Below are 12767 nucleotides of genomic sequence, written 5' to 3'. Positions count from 1 at the left end.
CAGCTGTGCCCGGTCTCTTCTTCTTATTTATTCCGTACCCAACAATAGAATGAAGTGGTTCCCATAAATAAGGGGCATGCGCCCTCCCTCTTGACCATAGTCCATGACAAGGGGTGGGGTGTAAGGGGCCTGGGTTGGGGTCCCTGAGGGGACCCAGCAGGGGACTCGGATCAGTAAGCACCAGAGGATGAGCATGAGGGCCAGGCAAGAAGTCCAGCCAGACATCCCACTGGTCCCAGTGCCTGAGCTGGTGGGCAAAGCTGCACCTGGCAGGCTGCGGGCCGGCAGTCAGGAGCTGCCCCGGATCCTCTCCATGTAGTTTCGAAGCTCCTCCGGGTCCTTCAGCCCCATGTCCTCACACACCCAGCGGATGTCCTCCTCACCTGCCACCAGGATGGACTGTACAGCCGGGGCCCCTACAGGCTCCTCGGGCAGCTGGGCTGGGGGTGCTGGAGCAAAGGTCACAAACTCTACGCGCTTCCGACGTCCCCCAGCTTCTTTGCGGGCCAGGGTACTTGAGGAGCCAGCAGTGCCCTCTGAAGCACTGGGGGCCACAGTTGAGGCATCCCCTCCTGCCCCACTTTCACAGGGGCAGCCCCCCTCCCCCTTGGGTGGGACCGGGGAAGAGCAGCGGTCCAGCTGACGACTCAGTTCCTCCTGATTGGTACCCAGCCAGACCCAGTTATGGGGCTGAGGGGAGGCAGGGTCCGTAGCGCTATCGGGAGGCTCTTTGCGCTGGTAGCGCAACACAAACACCACACCATTGACCAGGAAGATGAGAATGGCCACACAGAAAATGCCCAGCAGAGCATACATTCCCAGCTCTAGGTCGGTGACACGCTGAGGGGCGGGCACCATCTCTTCCTCATCTTCCTCCTCTTCTTTGGCTTCATCCTCTTCCATCCCAGCTTCTTCCGCCCGCTCAAACTTGCCCCTCACACCCACATGGCCCCCCATACCGCCTGCTACCTGCCGCTTTCCCTCCACAGTAGCTTCTGTGAATGGCGGGCTTCGAGCAGGGCTGGATGGGAGGGCAGGAGCTGGTGTGGGCAATGGGGGCAGCCCCAGCCAGGCCATGCCTGAGGCCAGCGGAACCCGGTGGCGGCCTCGGCGACAGGGTTCTGGTGGGTGCAGAGCCACATGGAGGGGCAGCCCTTCGGCACCCACCCCACTCACCACCACACCGAGTTGGGCTCCCTGCTCTTCAGCCGGCAGGACAGCACCGGGCTCCTCAGCTGAGACAGACAGTCCCAGGTCACTGCGGTCGTAGAGCTCAGCAGGGGCCAAAGTGTGGTCAGAGAAGGACAGCCACAGGGAAAGGGCCACCTCCTGCAAGGCACACAGACACAGGCAGAGACAACGCGAGGGCACGCACGCATGCACACACAGACCACTCCCACAGTGACAGGCCACACGGAAGAAAGAGCACGGAGCAAACAGAGACACAGGCAAAAGGACAAAACACAGGGAGAAAGGGGACGCGTGTCAATCACCTGTCTGCCACTCAGCCTAGGAGTCTGAGTCCTCAATGGAGCCTAACGAACCTCCCAGTGCTACACTCCAGCCAGCCACTGCTTGGTCACTTCCAGCCACAGAGAACTCACTACCTCACAGGGAAATAATCCTTATTTTGAAAACCCTAAAGCAAGGGGTCTAAGTACCAGGACCCACTTCTCCCATCCTCCTCTACCGTCAGCCCCCATCAGTAACAGTTGGCCATGTTCCCTCACCCCCAGCCATCACCTGCTTTGGGGCTGGAAGAGACGACTGGGCCCAGCACATGGCTGTGACCTCCCCAGGGTGGGATGTGCCCCGACTCAGGGACAGTGAGATGCCCATCACTGGCTGCACCCGGAGCTCCAGCACTGAGACCTTGTCATCTGTCACAGCCAGCGCCTGCTCCCCCAGGATGGAGTCAGAGAGTGGGGAACGAACCTGAGAGTGGAAAGCAGATGAAAATGTGTGTGTTGGGGGGGGGGTGTGGATATCTCCCACACACAGACTCCCTAAAAGTATTATTTTTTTTTTTTTTTGGCTCCCAGCATCATCATTGTCTCTGTAACTCTAAAACACTTAAAGACTCCAATCCATACCAGAGGATGGTGCCCTTTTTCCAGAGGTCTGGTCCCTACACACACCCTAGTCCTCCACACCTACAGTGTTTCCCACAGTGAACTTCAGTCTCAGTCTCCTGTCCCTCCTAGATTGCCCACCTATTATCCCCAGGCCCAGCCTAAGCCTCTAACGCAGCCTTCACACTTTACCAGAAACATTATGGGGACACCGGTACCCTGGGGGGGGGGGTAGGGGTTAGAGTCTTGCTCTTTAGAGTCTCCTTAGTGGCTCACCTCGATAGAGGTGACTCCAGGCTCCCGTCCCACTAGGATGAGACCGCCTTCCAAGGAGGCTATGCGAGGATCTTGCACATGGGCGTGGTCTGCCACAAGGTGACTCACATCCAGCATCCAGTCAGGGCCCAGTAGGTGGGTGAGGCGGCGACCACCGTCTTGCGGGTGAGCCGCAAAGGACACCAAGAAGCGCACCCCAGCTCTCTGGTACTGCAGGCGGCAGCCTCGGGAGCGCCGCTCTGCCTCTTCAGCAGCAACTTCCGGCTCCAACTGCCTGCAGGGCGGGGCGTCAGTGAGGGCCCCGCCTACTGGAGACCACGCCTTCCCCAAACTTCAAACTCAACAAGGTCCCAGCGGCCAGCCACCCATCTAGAAGTTCTAGATAGAAACTTAAAGCCCCAGCTCCAGCCTCAGCTTGCACAAATAACAAAATAACGATAGCAACAAGAGGCGGCTGGCTGGTGTATGCCTCCTGTTCTTCAAACTCTGTCCTGAATAGCCTCCTCTCTGGCTGCCAAGTCTTTCTGCTCAGGTCAGGGATGCCCATCCCCCATGACTGACTGACGAAATGTGCCTATCTATTCGGTTGGCTGCACCTGTTTCTGAATACCTCTGGAATTGGAAGGTGACAAGGCAACGGGGTGACAGCTCAGTTTCTACCGAGCCTAAGAGCTATATTCCTTTGAGTGGCCTTGTCCTCTAGTTCTGGTGAGGCTCCGCCCCCGTACCCAGTGTAGCTGATTTTTATGGTGCTCAGAGCCATTCATCAAGGCTTCAAGGTATAGTAGTGAACATTCTCAGGGATGGAGCATAGAGCTGGAGAAGGAGGAGCAGAAAACCAAGCAAAAAGGATTTGTATGTGCTACAGTGGACTAGGAAGGAAAGACAGTGGGAATGTGGAGGCTTATACTACAATGACCAGGTTCTGGAGGTCAAAGGTGAGGTGATGGCTAACACTGCCACCTTGACAAAATCTAGAATCATCTAGGAGACAAGTCTCCGGGCGTGACAGTGAGGTAGCTTTTTAATCAGCATAAACGGAGGTGGGAAGGATCCACCATAAGTACAGCCAGTACCATCCTGTCAGCTGGAGTCCCACTACTGAAGAGAAAGGAGAAAGTGAGCCGAGATCCAGCATTCCTCTGTCTCTTGGCTTCCTGACTTTGAGTGCCTGTCCAGCTGTCTAAACTCCTGCCACTATGGCTGCTCCACCACAATGGGCTGTTGTTGTCTTTTGAACAGTGAGGCAAAACAAAAACCATGTCTCTTAAGTTTCTTTTGTCACACATGTTGCCATGGCAACACGGAAAATGATTAATACAGGCTGCAAGTAATGAGCAGTGTCTCAGACCCCAGCCTCGGCCCACGGACATGTCTGCTTGTATACTCTCAGTCCCTGGAGAACTCGCCAAATGCTATGGGCTCCTGCAGGCCTGAACTCACCCTTCTGCTGGGCCTGGGACCCTCCAACCTCGGATTTGCTCCAAAGTGGTGTCAGTCAGTTCAATGCGCAAGGGCAGTAGTGGGGCCCATACAGTCAGCTTCAGTGAGGCCCGCAGTCGGCGCCACCAGAAGTCCACCCGCACCCCCTTGGCACCCTGGCTCTCCTGGCCAGCCACAAACACAGCATCACAGGCCTCAGATACCTGTGGAAAAGCAGAGCTGGGCTGAGACACAAACGACAGGCATTGATACAACGTCATCTACTCCAACCATACACAGGACTACAACTCAAATTCAGTTCTGCAGGTCACAGATATGTGCTTCTCGAAAGGGCTGGACGCTGGGAGAGAGGATGGGACAAAAATCCACTCCAGGGCAGGGACTGGGCCACACTCTGGGTTCTCCAGTGGATGAGCTGGTCATTTGCATAGACACACACATAGCCTTCCTCCTAGCAGGGTTGGGCTTGAACTTAGAACTAAAGTTACTTGGTGCCAGTCTCAGACACTGGTGCTAAGAGGCACTACCTGCCAGCTCCAGTTAAGTGGGTGAAGGCAGAGGGGGCAAGACAGGCCCACTTACCCAGGAGCCCCAAAAGGTGCTGTCACTCCTACCTGGGATCTCGGTCAGTTAGGACCTCCAGACGGAGAAAGCTGCCTATCCTCTGTTAGCCTTCTCCCTCACCCAGGTCATTACAACAGTGATTATTTATGATGATATTCATCAACTGTTAACAGCCATAACTTCTGGTGCTTCAGTTCCTGCTACCTGCCGGACACTGTCTTAGGTACTTTTCACTCTTAGAGCAACCTAATGATACGTCAAAGTTGGGGGACCGGAGGAGAGTCAGAGAGACTAAGACACTTGCACAGTGACTGCACAGCTAACTGAGAACAAAGAAGGGTGGTAATGATTGACACTGGCCACGTGACAAGATGTACAGCTCCCTAGGACGAGCTCTCTAGACGTGCCTGTGAGGGGACTTCCAGATTGAGCTCACTGAAGTGGGAGAAATCCTTTTTTTTTTTTTCCTGAGCACCAGCATTCAGCTCTCTGCTTCCTGACTTCAGTGCAATGTGGCCCGCTGCCTTGAGCTCCTCTATTTGTCCTTCCCTGCCACAGTGGGCTGTACCCTTGAACTAGGAGCCAGAATAAACCCTTTCTTCTGTACACTGCTTTTGTGAGGTATTGCCTCACAGCCACAAGAAGCTAGCAAAGGGCTCTGTAAAAAAAAACTTCCTGATGCCAAAGCACACGCACTCTTCCAGCTCAGCTCCCTGGCCAGTGCCAAATGGACAATGGACAATGAATGTGAACATAAGCTTAAGTCTGGGCAGGGCTGGCGTACGACTTTAATCCCAGCCCTCAGGAGGCAGAGGCAGGCAGATCTCTGTGAGTTCAAGATCAGCCTAGTCTATAGAGTGCATCCAGGACAGCCAGGAAATACAGGAGAAACCCTGTCTCGGGGAAAAAAAAAAAGAGGAAGAAAGAAAATAAGCATAAGACTAAACTTCACAACTTCCACTTTACTCTAGAGAGATGATAATTGGGACAGAAAAAAAAGGGGGGGGGGGTGATGTCATGGCTCTGCCCATGAGGTCTGTGCTTGAGAAGTTGCTCTCTGGGAGATGTACTGCAGAAAGGAACAAAGTTATGTGTTTGATTGATTGTGCATACTCAGAGAGATGAACACTGCCACTCACCTGCAGGACCTGTGTGTTGGTTGACTCACAGCCAATGTGTTCTGTCACCTCCTCCAGGGCTCCCCCACTGTCCACAGTGACAAGACGCACAGGGATGCGCTGTGGCACTCCAGTCAGTGGAGCCGTGTTCACCAGCTCCTCAGCCTGAGGGTGCAAGGGTCACTTAGTTCCAGGGCTCTCTTCTTTTGGGGTTCCTGGGGCCAGGCTTCCAGTGGGGCTGATCACAAATGGTAGCCTCTTACCTTGGCCAGGGGGATGAGGGCTCTGATGTCCCGCTCAGACACCAGGATCTCCCACACCATTTTGTCCTTCTCTGCTTCAGGGGCCTGACCTGGGTACTCCAGCTGCCACGTGACGGGGCGAGTGACTGCCACACTCCCACCAGTGCTATTCTCCACTGCAAAGTCCACCCATAGGAACTCAGACAGCTCAAGGGGGCTGCTGGAAGGAGAGAGACAAGCTGAGTGTTTGCCAGCCGCCAGGCACCACCTGTGTCCACAAGCAGGCTCTACAGTTAGCCCCATTTTATTGGCAAGAAGACCAAGGCCCAGAAGTGGTATAACACCCCCGAGATCATAGTGGAATGTGACAGAGCCTAGCCTGCATCCTGGCTAGAAAGCCCAACTTGGGCTCCAGGACCCTCTTAAGATCCACAGAGCCACTAGTCTATGTCCCCAAATGCTCATTGGGGTGGGGTGGGGACATCCATCAGACCCTCAAACGTCTACTCTAGCATTTTAGGGCTAGAACTTTCGTTTGTGCCTACCTGGAATCTGGTCCTACAGGCCCAGCACGGTGACAGGTGATCAGGCTGGTGTGGTGCTTTGAGCCCTTGAAGCGGTCTAGCTTAGCCGTCCAGAAGGTGGGCTGGGCTGGGCGAGCAGCCGTTACCTGCAGTCCTTTCTTCACCTTGATCCTGCAAAGAGGGTATGGGTTATTGGCCAAGATGGAGATTACATTGCCAATTGCGTTGGAAAGACAAAGCACTAAAGATAGCAGCCTCCTGTCTGGCTTCCCAATTCCAACAGTAATCTCTTACAATCCCTCCCAGAAGGACCCCACGTCAAGACAGGTCACATCACACCCCTTCCTCTACCCACTGAAAAGCCACTTACAACTCTACTGCCCACAAGCTGGAGCCCGGGCCTGGTGCTCCAAAGCCTCAATAGGGACAGAGACATATCTATAAATTCTGATAAATTCTGGGCTTGGACCACACAGCAACAGTCATCCCTCCGCAGGCTAGCTCACATTCATGGCGCCAGGCCTTTGTTGGCTGTACCCACAGCCCAGTCTGCTGTTCCTCCTAAACATTATCCTTGTAGGTGGCAGTAGCTGGCTTTCTCCCTTACTCTGTCCACTGGCCCAGGCCCATGCTATCTAGTCTAGTTTGTGCTTTCTCTTCTAGTCCTTGGTACAGATGGGGGCGGGGCCCCGCACACCTCTGTGCAACTCCAGGGCTGCCAGGGTACATAGTGTGAAGGTGTGCCTCTGGGTATTCAGTTGTTAATTCTGTACCCACAGAGAGCTATGGCCCATCACCAGTCTCACATTTTGTAAATATTTGTTCCTTCCTCAGGTGAGGAAGGCAATCTAGAGTTGTATTCGATTGGCTCTAGTAAAAAAATCTGACAGCCGCAGGGCGTGGTGGCACACACCTTTAATCCCAGCACTCAGGAGGCAGAGGCAGGCGAATCACTGTGAGTTCGAGGCCAGCCTGGTCTACAAAGTGAGTCCAGGACAGCCAAGGCTACACAGAGAAACCCTGTCTTGAAACCTCCTACCTCCCCCCCCCCCCAAAAAAAAACATCTGACAGCCAATGGCTGGACAGAAGGGAAAGGCAGAACTTCCAGACAGAGAGAGGGTTTCTGGGAGAAGAATTCAGACATGGTGACGTCAGTATGACACAGGAAGAAACAGCTGTACTGGGGCCGAGAGAGGTAAAGAACCAGTCACGTGGCAGCATGTGCACTAGAATAGCCGGGTCAAGCAGCTCAGAGGCTGCTCAGCTAAAGGTGTGGCTTTAATAAATATTAATAAGCCTCTGCGTCTTTATTTAACTACTGGCGGGTCCAAGGGAGTCCTGCTCTACAGTGTGGAGACACAGGACTTGTACTGTGAGATCTGTGGAGTCAGTGCCTGAGTGGGCATAAGGGGTAGGGAGACACATGGGGTGGGACTCCCATCTACCCACAAAGGGAAAGGGAAAGTGACACTACAGATCCCTGTCACCTTCATTGAGTGGAGTGGAACGTGCTTTGGAGTATCTCCCTACAGAAAAGGACATGCAGAATGGGGGCTTTGATAGCAAAGTGTGGGCTTTGTCCACTCAGCAGGAGTGGCAATCAGGAGCAATCTATGCATGCTCGAGCCTAGATAGACCCCCATCTCATCAGCATTTGAACGTGGCCCAGCACTGGACCCTACACTTCTCAGGCCCCAAGCCCTACCACGTTATCTTGCAAGTCTCTGCTTGGAACATGTATGCAGAACTCATGGTTGGTAGAGGCCAAGAGCTCCAGCAAGGACCACAAGAAAAACAGAAACCCGTTGTCTTCCTATTTAAGTCCCTGACCCTCTTCCACCGATGGGAACCCTGTGCTCACCGCAGGGTTAGAAGGCTGGCTGTGAAGTTGTGTCGAAGTAGGAGGGTAGCAGTGAAGAGCTGGCCAGGCCTCATTGGCACATCGGGTGCCCGCAGAGTGACTGCTTCATCCAGTGGGACCTCCTGGTACTGTGGGGGGTCTGCAGGGTGCAGCTCCACACCACCCACTGGGAGAGCCTGCTCCCTGGGCTCCTCCTCTGTGCCAGGGCCACAGCCCCCGGGGCCTTCACCTGCAGGCTCCAGAGTATAAGCCAGTTCGGCCCTTGTGGTGGCACTTTGAGAGAACCAATGAGAAGGGAACTCCAACTCCACAACACAGGCACCCAGAGATGGCTGCAAACGCAATGAAAGCAAAGGTTGTGGTGGCCCTGGGAAGGGTGGGAAGGATTCTTGCACCCATTGGCAGGGGAAAAAAAACCAAAAACAGACAAAACCTAAGCTAAAGAGGTCTATGAAAGGCAGAACCAAGGACATCTCCCAGGGGCCACAATAAACTAGGGACCCAGCAGGTCTAGGTCTCAGAACACTCTGTAGGTCACTCTCCTCATTTTGAACAGACTCGTAGCAAGGGGGGGGGGGGGGAGAACGACGACAATCTTTACTACATCCCAAGACCTGCCTAGAGCTCAGAATATCAGCAAGAACAGGGGCATCTCCAGTGGGTCTTAGGTCCCAACTACACAACAGTATAAATAAACCCTGCAAACGCCCCATCACTACACAACAGAGTTTGACAGCTCTGGTGCAGTGACTCTTACACCTGCCTCCTTTCTTCTCCAGCCCCCTACAGGTGGGGACTGTTAGTCTGTTTTACAGATGAGAAAGAACTGGGCCTCAGAGATATTATGTGCCCAAAGCCATTCTCCATGGACTGAGATCCTTAAGGGAACCGGAGTCAGGTGCCTCCTCCCCCTATACTTCCCAGACTGTGGCAGAGGCCTTTCCTCTCCACCCTGGCCCCCATGCCTGCATGGCGCAGCAGGAAAACAACTCGCTCACCTGGAAGCGGCAGGCTTGGTGGGCAGTACCCGCAGGATGTGTGGCATGCAGTCGGGCACAGGGCAAGCTGCCAGGTCCTGGCGGCCAATCCTGTCCTTTGAGGTGGAAGAGGACACGGGCATAAGGCTCTGCTGGAGTCACAGCTGCTTCCACAGAAACAGCCCGCACATCCCACGGGACAGGCCGCCGGTGGGGCTCGGTGGCCCTAGGAGGGACCACCTGGAAAAGAACAAAAGAAGAAGAGTGTTGAAGTGCAGGGTCGGGTAGAGAAGTAGATCAGAGACAGGCAGGTCTGGGATGCTGGGATGTCAGGCTTCTTACGTCAGCATGACAGGGGTTTGGGGGCCTCAGTCTTCCTGTGTAGAGAATGGGGAAAGCTGACTATGTCCCTATCACTCATATGTGCCCAACCTTGCCTCATTTCAGAAGCAGGGTCAGACCTGGTTCATGCTTAGGCAGAAGAATGAGAAGAGCCCCAGAACCCCAAACAGCAGGACTCATGAGCTGCATTTGCTTGAGAGTCCCTGGGCCCCATCCTTACCTGTTGAGTGGCAAAAGGTGGGTAGGAGGCCCGGAGAAGTGGCTGGGCCCTGGGCCAGGGCTGCAGGAGCAGAAAGGTTTCAGAACGGGAGCCCAGGGAAGAGTTAGCAGGTGGGTAGTGGCCCGCCCGCTGCACACGGAAATGTTCAGGGGCATCCAGGAGTTCCAGGGCCACTGGCAGGTAAATGGGGTCCAGGGTGTCTTGGTTACCGCCAACTGAAGAGGAATAAAGGGTTAGGCATGAGGTGGCTCCGGAGCTAGTAGAGGTTGAACTGGGATCCAGTCTCACTGTGGGGCTGGGCAGGAGAGAAATGGACCCAAATGTACCATCTCCCAGATGTGGAGGAGTCATCCCATTTCACAGATGAGGTGACTGAGGTACTGAGCGCCTCACAAAAGCAGAGTTCGGGAATCAGGCATGGGAAGTAAAATTCTCAGCCATACCTTCTACCTTCCACAGACCTTGTCTCTCTTTCCAGCAGAGCCTTTTCATCTACAGATGCCTACTACCTACATGTCTCAGATAGGGCACTTGGAGGGCAGGAGTCCTCCTGCCTCAGGGTCTATTCAGTAAAAATGGAGAGAGACACTTTTGCTGAGTCTGGGTCCTTTGGTGGACTTGGCTGGACACCGCTTCCAAGTCCAATTACTGCCATGACACACCCACACCAAATGTCCAACCTTGATGCCTTCTTCCCTGCCCTAGCTGGGGACTGGGGTTCAGGAGTGAGAGTTGCGGGGGTGGTGGGGATGGGTGGGGGGAGGGGGGGGACAGGGCATACCAAAGAGGTCCATGAAGCTACTGGCACTCACTAAGGGTGGGAACCACAAACCCGAGGAGACCGAGTAGCCAATCATAAAAAGCACAAAGGCTCACAAAGGCCATATTGATTGTACTATAATCCCCAAAGTAACAATTTTTAAAGCACTTAACCCCACACAGAGTCAATCTTACATGTATTCACTCTTCCAGTTCTCACATAATTCTGTAGGTTAAGTTCTGTTACTACCAATTCCACTTAATGGATTAAGAAAATGATGTTCCCCAACCTGGGGTGGACCTGAGAGGCCATTAAGGAACTCACCACCGAGCTACCCAGCCTCTCCGTTCAATGCAACACCAGCATGCCATGTGGCCTTCACTCCCAGGCCATGCCGCCCTCTCCTTCAGAATCAAGAGCAAATGCTGCCTCCTCCAGGAAGCCTTCTGTGACTATTCAACCCCTCGCTACACTCCTTGTACCAACTCTGCTTGCTGCTACTGCTTTTCTGAGATGGGGGGACAATCCTCCCATGCCTCCAGCATGCATGGAACCGCAAGTACATTCCATGTGCCTGGTTCTGTTGCCTCTCCTGAATTGCCTGTCAGCCCCAGGTTCTGTCTTACCCACTCTGGAATTCCCTCAACTCGCCTTAGAAAGGCTGTCCGGGAGGCCAGACCTGACTCTGTGTCCTAGCTCTACCCCATGAAAGATGCGCCAGGCACCAGCATCATGGAACCTGGGTCTCCTCATCAGTAGAAGGGTTATTTCCTAACTCCATGGGCAGCGGAAGGCTTTGTCAACTCAGTAGGCCCCATGTGAGGTGAGACTGTTGTCGAACAGAAGGACCGAACTCCCCTCTCCTCACTGTGGAGGGGTTATTAGGGCTCCCATTGGTTCTGCTGGGTGTGGAGCAGGTACCTGAAAGAAGTTCCAGAACCAGCTTCCTCTCAGTCCCACAGCTGAACTGGGACGAGGGGCTTTCTTCTAGAGCCCCCACCCCCACCCCACCGCCCGACCCCCACTGCCATCTCCCTAAGGGTAACAAGCGAGTGACTAGTGGCCCCTGGGGTGGCTCCGGTCCACCTTCTAATTCACTCCTTCCATAATTACAAGATGCTCAGTAGCTTGACTCCCACGGCCTCCCATCCCTGGGAGTCCAGCCCTCTTGATGGGGGCAGGTAGGTAGAGAGTGCTTCGCCATCTCCCAATCTCCCAAAGCATCTTCCAACCTTTCAGCCACAGCTCATGTTGGGCACGAGGTAGCTGCTGCCCCTTACTCAGTGATGGGTACACCTACAAGGGCTTGGAAAGGCAAGACTTGGTGGGGGGCGGCTCCAAGACTCCAAGGTCGGAGATCTCCTTGGGAGTGAGAGATTTCCCGATCTCAGGCAAAGAGGCTGTTTTGCATTCCTATGACTGGCGGGCAGGCTGCTGGGGGGCAGGTTAGGGAGAGGAGGTGCGCGGGGAAGCAGGGCAGCCGGGTTAGACGCCTGGGCTGGAGAGGGTGCTCGAAGAGGAGTTGGGACGGGGCAGGTGAGGATGGGAGTGAGAAGACCGTAGGCTCAGAAAGGTGCATCCAGGTGGTGCACAGGTAAGAAGGCAAAAGGGCTGTTGGCTGGGAACTGGTTTCGTAAGGTTGCACCTCTCCAAAGCATCGTTCTAGGTTTAGTTCCAGAGCCTGAGGCTTGGGGACCTAACTGGCTCCTGGCCTCACGGGCCGGGTCGCCCCTCCCCTCCCCTCCCTTCCCGCTGACCTCTCACGACTTCCAGGGCGAGGGCCACCAGGAGGTAGAGCCAGGCACCGAGGGGCCCCCGAGGGGCCGCAGCCGCACGTTCAGCCATCGAGGCGCACATCCTTCCCACTGAAGGCGGGTAACAGGCACGCGGCTCAGGTAGCTGCGGTCTGGCTCGGCATCTCCCGCTCCTGCTCCGCGCCGGCCGCTCTGGCCAGCCAGTTCCCCGAGCCGCCCGCCCGCGGCAGCAGTTCCCAGACAATGGAGCGGGAGAAGTGGGGTGGGAGGGAATGCAGGCACATGGGCTGTCCCCCTTCGCCCCGCCGGGTCCTAGTGCCCTGCGGATCCCCAAACCCAGAGCGCCCCGGTGCCTACGGTTGGGGACAAGGCCGTGCCCCTGGAGACTGAGGCACAAGGTAAGTTTGGGGATTTCTTTTGGAAGCTGATTATCAAGGAGAGAACAAAAACAAAACCGAAAACAAAACCAAACGAACAAAAAAAAATGTTTCCTCTGCCTCATGCCCTCCCCACAAGAATCTCACCTGTAAAGGCATCTCTTTTTAGAATCAGAGTTAGAAATCAGACATAAGAGAACAGAGCTGCGGTGCGGGGGAGGTGGGAGGAGGACAGA

General features: G+C 54.8%; 1 protein-coding gene across 2 annotated transcripts; it reads right to left on the bottom strand.

Moving 5' to 3' along the window:
- Positions 1 to 2: 2 nt before the first annotated feature.
- Positions 3 to 12388, bottom strand: TMEM132A (transmembrane protein 132A). Of its 2 annotated transcripts, none has more exons than XM_084772606.1 (11): positions 12158 to 12388; positions 9641 to 9855; positions 9100 to 9318; positions 8102 to 8433; positions 6261 to 6410; positions 5737 to 5935; positions 5495 to 5638; positions 3792 to 3994; positions 2349 to 2622; positions 1744 to 1935; positions 3 to 1329 (listed from the first exon to the last, which is right to left on the bottom strand). In XM_084772606.1, exons 1-11 carry the CDS (start codon positions 12255 to 12257, stop codon positions 289 to 291), a joined length of 3069 nt encoding a protein of 1022 aa, XP_084628732.1. In that variant the 5' UTR covers positions 12258 to 12388; the 3' UTR covers positions 3 to 288. The 2 variants fall into 2 exon arrangements, with proteins under 2 accessions (XP_084628732.1, XP_084628733.1); XM_084772607.1 differs by having other exon boundaries at positions 5737 to 5932.
- Positions 12389 to 12767: the final 379 nt, after the last annotated feature.

This window comes from Acomys minous (genome assembly GCF_964271855.1).
Source record: "Acomys minous genome assembly, chromosome: 2".
Taxonomy (NCBI): domain Eukaryota; kingdom Metazoa; phylum Chordata; class Mammalia; order Rodentia; family Muridae; genus Acomys; species Acomys minous.
This window is presented reverse-complemented; position numbering and strand designations above follow the sequence as displayed.